This window comes from Tyto alba, unplaced genomic scaffold (genome assembly GCF_018691265.1).
Source record: "Tyto alba isolate M040663 unplaced genomic scaffold, T.alba_DEE_v4.0 Super-Scaffold_39, whole genome shotgun sequence".
Taxonomy (NCBI): domain Eukaryota; kingdom Metazoa; phylum Chordata; class Aves; order Strigiformes; family Tytonidae; genus Tyto; species Tyto alba.
In genome coordinates, this window is record NW_024881314.1 from 2,606,439 (window position 1) to 2,614,152 (window position 7,714).

The following is a 7,714-nucleotide window of genomic DNA, read 5'->3' on the forward strand; positions in this document are numbered from 1 at the left end:
TTTGTTATGCCATTAAAAACATTCTTGTTCCCTAGAGAGAAGCATTCTGGAAAAAGTTGAAAAAAAAATAATAATAACCCAACCAAAGCTTGCCTGCAAGTTCAAGTTTTGTAAAAAAATATATACATAATTTATTCTACAACATATGTGCCTTCTGTTCATACTTAGACATGTTTAGTGCTTTGTGTTTAGAGTTCATTTTCTGTCGTCCCTCCTCTGAGGACGGCCCTAAAACCAGCCTGGGTTTCTCAGGTCTGCTTGCCTTCACACCACTCTTCAACAGTACCGTTGTCTGACGACTGCTCTGGGCCAACTTCTCAGGTCAACGTGCCTTTGACCGATAGATGTATTTTTTTTTTATTTTTTTTTTTCCTTTTCCTTTCAACCAAAAGAGAGAGGAAGAGTTTGTCAGTCATATTTCCGACTCCCGCCGTAGCGGCCGTGGCTCTAGAGGCACCCCTGCTTGGTTGTGGAGGTCCATGTCCGGGTGGGTGTCTGTGCTCATGCTCTCAGGCACCCCGGTGTCGATCTCCTCCTCCTCTTTGCTGGTGAGGGCCACTTCGTTCTCGTAGCAAAAGGAGTTCGCGTTCGAGAGAATGTATTTCTTTTCTGCTAAGTCTCTGGCACTACAGATGGGCGTGTTGGGCACTTCGTATGTTTTGTGGAACCTCGAGTAGTCCACTTTGTAGTAGTTTTTCTCTTCGAAGAGTACGGGCTCGTAGCGGTGGCCCCACAGGATTTCGTTTGCCAGATACGAGCTACGGCACTGGGTAGTCATGGCAGTAGCTTCCACCATGCCTTCTAATATTACTACAATTTCAAAGTCAGCATTGTCCATGTCTTGTTTACTCAAGTCATACAAAGGACTGTCTTCATCTATTTCATGTACTATCGTAATTGGGGAGACCAGGAATATTCGGTCTATCCCGCTGTCAAACCCTACATTGATGTCTATTTGATCCAAGGGGATGTACTCCCCTTCCGACGTGATCCTGGATTTGAGGAGCTGTGCTCGCACGTGTGCCTCCACCAAGTGGCTTTTCCTCAGGTTTCCAACACGCCACATCAGGCAGAGTTTTCCGTCTCTCATGGCCACCACGGCATTGTGGCTGAAGACTAGAGTTTCATTTCTCTTTTTTGGCTTAGCCATCTTTGCCATGACAGCACCAATGATGAAGGCATCAATGATGCAGCCTACTATAGACTGGAAAACCACCATGAAAACGGCGATGGGGCACTCATCTGTGACGCACCTGAAGCCGTAGCCGATCGTGGTCTGGGTCTCGATGGAGAACAGGAAGGCTGCCGTGAAGCTGCTCACTTGAGAGACGCAAGGTTTACTATTTTCTTGATTCTCCAGATCCCCATGCAACAGTGCAATCAACCAAAACACACAGCCAAAAAAAAGCCAGGAGAGGATAAAAGTCAGGCAGAAGATAACTAGCATCCACCTCCAGCGGATGTCCACGCAAGTGGTGAAGATGTCTGCCAGGTATCGCTGTCCCTTCTCACCCACGTTAATAAACTGGACGTTGCAGTGGCCATCTTTTTTGACAAAGCGGCTCCTGCACTGCTGTCGGGTATGTACCTTACTCTTCCCATTCCCAAAGCCGTTGGCAACGGCCATGGTTGCCAGCTTCATGCCGTCCTCTTCCGAAGACACGATGCTGTAGCGGTTGGTTCGCACGCTGCCCATCACTACTGCTGTGGACTGAGGTGCTTCTGCTTTAGAAAACAGTCTAAGTTTCTGCAAAACCCTTTGGAGAAACAGTTTTGAAAGTTCTAGAGGAACACACACACACAGAAAAACTGGGGAGAGGCTGAAGTCCCCAAAAGCCCTTGGATCAACCAAGGACAGTCTTCTGGCATGCAGAATTAGCTTAACAAGTAACCGTCATAGAGAGGGCATGGTCTGCAAGAGAAAGAGAAATGACGTATTAGATCTTGGAGGAAAAGGATAAGGAATCAAACCTGAAAGAATCAAGTAAAATTGCTCCCGTGGACCTGCAGGAAGTTTCCTTATTTTTAATGACAGCATTTTCTGGAATGCACAATGTGCGCAGTTGGGTATTGGCAGAAGTGACATCATTACTACAAAGAAAGGCATCGCTCTTCCCAAGTAAAAGCACTGAAGTGATCATGGCACACAAGTCTCTAAGCAATATCCACCTTAAAGCTGGACCTGTAAAGAATCTATCTACTGTTTATAACTGAGCTTTCTGTTTATTTTGAAACAAACGATTAGCGTTAACATCCATCTGTTCAAATACGACTACTGAAGCAGTTGTTAGTGACATACAATGGATGTATGGATTCTGGGCTGTTCTACCTACCACAAACAAAGGAGTGTGCAAAAGGGAAGATGATGCGTACTGAGAAAAAGCAATAAACTTGGAAAACGCAAATGTCAGTGATTTCCATTAAATTACATCGTCTATAGCCGCTTTTTCTTTTTTTTTTTTATTTTTTCTTAATTAAGCTAAAAAAAGGAGTTGTGTATTTTCTGCAAATGTCAGGAATAAGGGCTGCATTAGTTCCTCTTTAACTCCATAAACGCATTGGCATCTGTGCGGTGTTTACACTCACATTAGGCTTAAGTCGTATGAAGCAACTAAGCTGTGTAACGACCCTCATCCCTGCTAACGCCACTGGCAAAAGGCTGTGATGGAACAGGACCGGCCGAGTGTCTTCGTTACACCTTTGGTAGCAAGTACCAGCACCTTCCCCTCGGGAGCCCGAGGCAGCCAGTTCCATCTCCAGTGGGTAATGGTTCTGAGTGTCCCGTGGGTCTTAAACGTCGGCAATTAAGACTCAGCAGAGAGGCTACAAAACCTTGTTCCTGAGGGTAGAAGCCACCAAACTTGTTTCAGGGAGGTCTGGCTTAGACCCAGGTTTAGCTTTTAGCAAGTGCGTCATCCATTAAGTCATGTACTGTATATCAGGAAATGTAATTGAAATACTGCAGAGGAGAAGAGATGCATTAATGCAACTGCTCCATCCACACGCGTGCCCCACGGAGGAAATAAAACTAAAACCCGAGCGATGAGGAGACTTCAGTACCGTTTACAGTAGCACGGGATTAAGTCACGATGCTCCCTGTAAATCAGTATTATCAAAACTCATCTGAGTTTGTCCAAAACCCAGCAAAAGTGCAGCCGCCAGGGAGCACGACCTCTGCCCACAAAGAGGCTTCAGTACTCTGTGGCTCTTCCTCTGATTCATATCTTGACAACGGCTGTAGATAAGAGTTTATCTCCCTTCCCAAAAGCAGCCCCTAAGGCCCTGCAGAGGTCTTCCAAAAACTTGAGGGATTTCAAACAGTTTCTCAGCCCTCCCACATCCTTCAACCACATTACAAGGGCTTTAGATCAGCAAACACTTGTTAGGAAAAGAGCAGGTGACAAACAGAAAACACCACCGTGCTCGCAGTTGCACGCAGGATGGTTTTCCCTCTAGAATCTCTTTAGGGTTTACTTTTACCTTCTCTTTTTTCCTCACTTCTGTTTGTTGTGCAAGAATGCGTCCCGACGCCTACTTGCCAAGATTAGTCATCTGTGACTTCAGCGGCGTACAAGACATTTTGGCAGCTTTTGATAGGTTCAGTAGTGCCTGGTTTTGAGGACGGCTCTCGGCAATGGAGGCTTACAGTACAGCTGCCCTCTTTCTTACCTGACTATCTTGCCTACACCACGTAAGGATTCACTTCCCCCGCCCCCCCCCACCTTTCTGATCATGGGGTTTCTCATTCCCATCAGGATCTCATTCTCCCAAATACAAAGGAATTATTCTAATGTTCACTGAAATTTTTTTTTTTTTGGCTGAAAAATACTTTTATTAGAAACCTGAACACAGAGGGAAGTGAAATTACTGTTAATACATTCCATACACACATAAAAAAAAAAAACACCCAACTTCCTGAAAAACCATTGCATTGGTCTGCAAATCGATTACTTTCATAAACCACATCCTATCATCACAGTCGTGTTTGACTTCCACATTCAAAGTCTGTTTTGTTCCAAGCTGATGGAAACACACAGCCAAGGAAATAGTTTATTTTGAAGCCTTTTTTTTTTTTTTTTTTTTTCCTCCCCCCTGCATTGTCCCTTGGATTTTAGAGGAAAACTTGTGGTGGAGGGAAAGATAAGCTGTAAAGTTGCAAGTGTCTGAATATGCAGCTCCCCCCCACAGAAGTCTTGACCCGAGGACATTTGTTTGAATTCCACAAATCACTGAAATCGTAACGCTAGCTTCCTGCGGCGAGCTGCCCGCATGTCGAAGTTTGGGACCCGAATTCGGTATCGTGCATTGTCGTATTCCTCTTCTGCATGGCTGAGCAGCTTCTACCTACTGCACCTTGCGCAGTGTTTCTCCTCCCTGGCTGCACGCTGTCAGGGCTCTGCCCCTGGGAGCAGACCTGCACCCATTTGGCTCTAACGATCCCAGAACTTGGGGAGGGGGGGGTACCTGGGGGCACCCTGTGCTACCTTTACAGACTGCTTGAAGTTGATACAACAAAGCTCCGGCGCGCCCCACCGCAGGATAGCTGTCATCTTTCTGTCACAGCCCAACCTGCCTCTCTTCCCTGCGAGTGCCTGGCGTGGGGAGGATGCCGGGATGGGAACACGACCAGCACGGTGAGCAGGGACCAGCCAGCACAACGCAGCACGTCTGACCTGGCTCCCGCTCGTGGCAACGTGGGCTCTGCCAAACCCCCGGGACACCCACTGGCTGCCCGACCGCCCACCTAACCCGTGCTCTCACAGCAACGTTCAGCAAAAGTTCCCCCTCCCTCCAAAATCCCAGAAGCAATCGAACTAGCATGAAAATCTATACCATACTTCTTATTTCACTAAGCCACCTGCTGCTCAAAGGCAAAACAAGTTTGTTGGCCCACCCCTCCCCATTATCAGTTGGTGATGGCACCGAAGATGCCAAGCTAGTGTGAGACCAGCCCTGCAACCCTCACCAGACAAAAGAAACCAACCCGGCACCCACCAACCAACCCAAATCGTTGCATAATTGGGCCCAACGCACTGCAGCCAGGCACACACGCGTGCAGCTGTAAATTCAGTCATCACTAGGTGTGTTGTTATTATTATTATTATTATTATTATTAATTCAGGCTGCCTTTCCTCCTGGAAGAGGATACAAGACTAGAGCAACGCAGCTTGTAATTACCAGTGCTGGCACCGACGCAGCATTACTGGGAAGGGATGAGATGGGATGGGATGGGAGAGCCCCGGGCTTGCTCTGCTGCAAGGGGATGCTTGGAGGAGCTGTGCTGCATCTGCAGCATTTCTGAACCGACTCTGGGGAAACGCTGCGCTGAGGAGCCCTAAAACCTCATTTTCCCCTTAGCATCCCCCCTCGAGCCCTCTCCCCAGGAACGGCGCTCGCATCGCCTGTCTAAACTCCACAATGAACAGCTCGAAGGGAATTTGTGCAGGGGGTTTAATACTGAGCAAAAACTCCGAAGCGCAAAAAGAGCTGGGGGGGGGGGGGGGGGGGGGGTGTCGGGAGAGGAGCACTAATGAGTGCTCGGAGCAGTTATTCCCAGGCTGACGGCACACAGCCCTGCAGAGCGAGCCGGGCACATGTTGCTAAGAGAGCACCAGCACTACCTTAGCCAAGCGCCTTCCCCTCCTGCCCTGGGCAAACAGAACAAAGGAGCTACTCGCCCCAGCGAAGCCTGTTCCCGCAGCCCCTGCTCCCTCGCTGCTGGGTGCAGCCACCCCCGTAACCTTTCCCCAGCCCCCTGCGTTACTTAAAAGTCATTCCCCAGGGCTTCTCCACTGGTTTGCATAGGACTCAAGTTACACAAAGTGGCGAGCTGCCTTCAGGAGAAGGATCTGTCCTTCGCGATCAGGCGGCGGGAGGGGGAAAAAAAAAAGAAATTAAAAAAAAAAAAAAAAAAAAAAAGGAGAGGGGTGCAGAAAAAAAAAAAAAAAAAGAGCAGATGATGTAGGGAAACGGGTGCGAGGAAATAGGAGAAAGGAAAGGACAAGTGGAGTTTGCATCTGCTGTCCTGCAAAGGAGACGGGTTCAGGATATTTCTAGCTGATGACAAAATAACTACAACTGAAATAGTCAGCACCAGGGGGTGTACTTGATGCACCGGCTGTGAGGATGGAAAAGCAAACAAGTGTAAAGGTAAGGCTGGAACACAGAAACAAGTGCCGGCTGGCTGCGGGGTGGGAAGGTGGCAGGGATGCGGGGGGTGCGGGGCCCGGCCCCGGCACACGCACCTGCGGGGCTGACAAAGCAGCCTCCGAACCCCTGCAAATAAATCTGCCATTCCTTATCAGTATTTTTTCCTTTAACTGTCATGAACTAAGTTTAAACAATACATTCCCTTCACAGGCTCCCCAGCTGCAATGTTTTGTTTTGTTTTGTTTTCTTTCTTTCTATTATTTTTTTTTTTTTTGGCAGGATGATTAAAAACAAAGAAGATCCCCTCTTTCCATAATTCCAATGAATGAAGTTACAGGTTCATTTCACACCCCTCTAAAACATTTTGGGCACTCCTTTCAAAAACAAGCATCCGATCTCTAAGACTTGATACTTTTGACCTCGCTCTTGTACAGGAAACAACAGGCGAGAAGAATGGAAAGGGATGGAGCGGTGCTACCGCTGCGACACAGAGTTGTCATGCGAACTTCCAGCCCTTCCCCGGGATAAAATCTCCCGGGGTAAGGGCGGGGGGGGGGGGGGAAAGCAGCTGGTGCATGGAAAGTTATGAACATAAACAGATGCTGCAAGCAGATGCTCGAGTGTTCCCAGCATACCTATCTAATTATTTTAGGCGCTGAGAATAGCTCGTGGATGGTGCACGAGAAACGCAGGAGTTCCCCCCCCCTTCACCGAGCGGCTGTGCCCAAGCCTGCAAGGCGCTCACCCCACACGGGAAGCTTTCTCTCGGGTGTTTTCGCGACACGCTGCGTGGCCCCAACCAGCATCGCCCCCAGCCCTGGCAATTCGGGGTGGCACTTGGCGGGGGGGGGGGGGGGGGCACCGAAGAGAGGTGGAAAGAAAGCGCTGCTTACCTGCCGGTGGCCTTAAAGGAGGTGCTTAGAGAGTGCCAAGGGTGTAAAGATCCAGCGACCGGGGAGTGGGGGGGGAGGAACGCAGCAAACCAACCCCGGGGTGCCCGTGCCCGTGCCCGTGCCCACCGCCGCCCCGCTCCCAACTGCGGCCCTCGCCGAGCCGCGGCCCCGCCGCTGCGGGCGGCCATGGCTTGTTTAATAGCGGCCCCGGCGGCCCCGCCCCCCGCGCGGCCCCGCACCAATGGCGATCGGGGGGCGGGGCCGGGGGGGGGGCGATGGGGGGGGTGGGATGGGATGGACATGGGGGTGGGATGGGAAGGGAGGGGGGGGGGGGGGATGGAAGTGGGGGGGGGTGTGGAAGTGGGGGGGTCCCCCGGAGGAAAGAGGCGCGTTGAAGTTCTCCCCGGGTCCTGGCTGTTACACACACACACACACACACACGCGCGCGCGCGCCGCGGCCGGCACCTGCCGCGGGGGTACACACACCAGCTCCCACCCACCCCCCCAAAAAAAAAAAAAAACGACAAAAAAAAAAAAAATAAATAAACACACTGAAAGAGGCTTTTGGGAGACTTCACTGCGAACTTGTCGGGGTCCCGTGTGGGAGCTGCGTGCCTGCTCACTCCAGCTTGCTTGTCTCAGGCTGCTGTCCGAGGCCCCCGGCAATAAGA

General features: G+C 50.1%; 1 protein-coding gene across 1 annotated transcript; it reads right to left on the reverse strand.

Moving 5' to 3' along the window:
• Positions 1 to 314: 314 nt before the first annotated feature.
• Positions 315 to 7,218, reverse strand: KCNJ2 (potassium inwardly rectifying channel subfamily J member 2). The gene is made up of 2 exons (XM_042802758.1): positions 7,044 to 7,218; positions 315 to 1,912 (listed from the first exon to the last, which is right to left on the reverse strand). Exon 2 carries the CDS (start codon positions 1,694 to 1,696, stop codon positions 413 to 415), a length of 1,284 nt encoding a protein of 427 aa, XP_042658692.1. The 5' UTR covers positions 1,697 to 1,912; positions 7,044 to 7,218; the 3' UTR covers positions 315 to 412.
• Between the last annotated feature and the right edge of the window lie 496 nt (positions 7,219 to 7,714).

Excerpts from the sequence above, each read along its gene's own strand:
- KCNJ2 (XM_042802758.1), bottom strand. The coding sequence starts at position 1,696 with ATGGGCAGCGTGCGAACCAACCGCTACAGCATCGTGTCTTCGGAAGAG.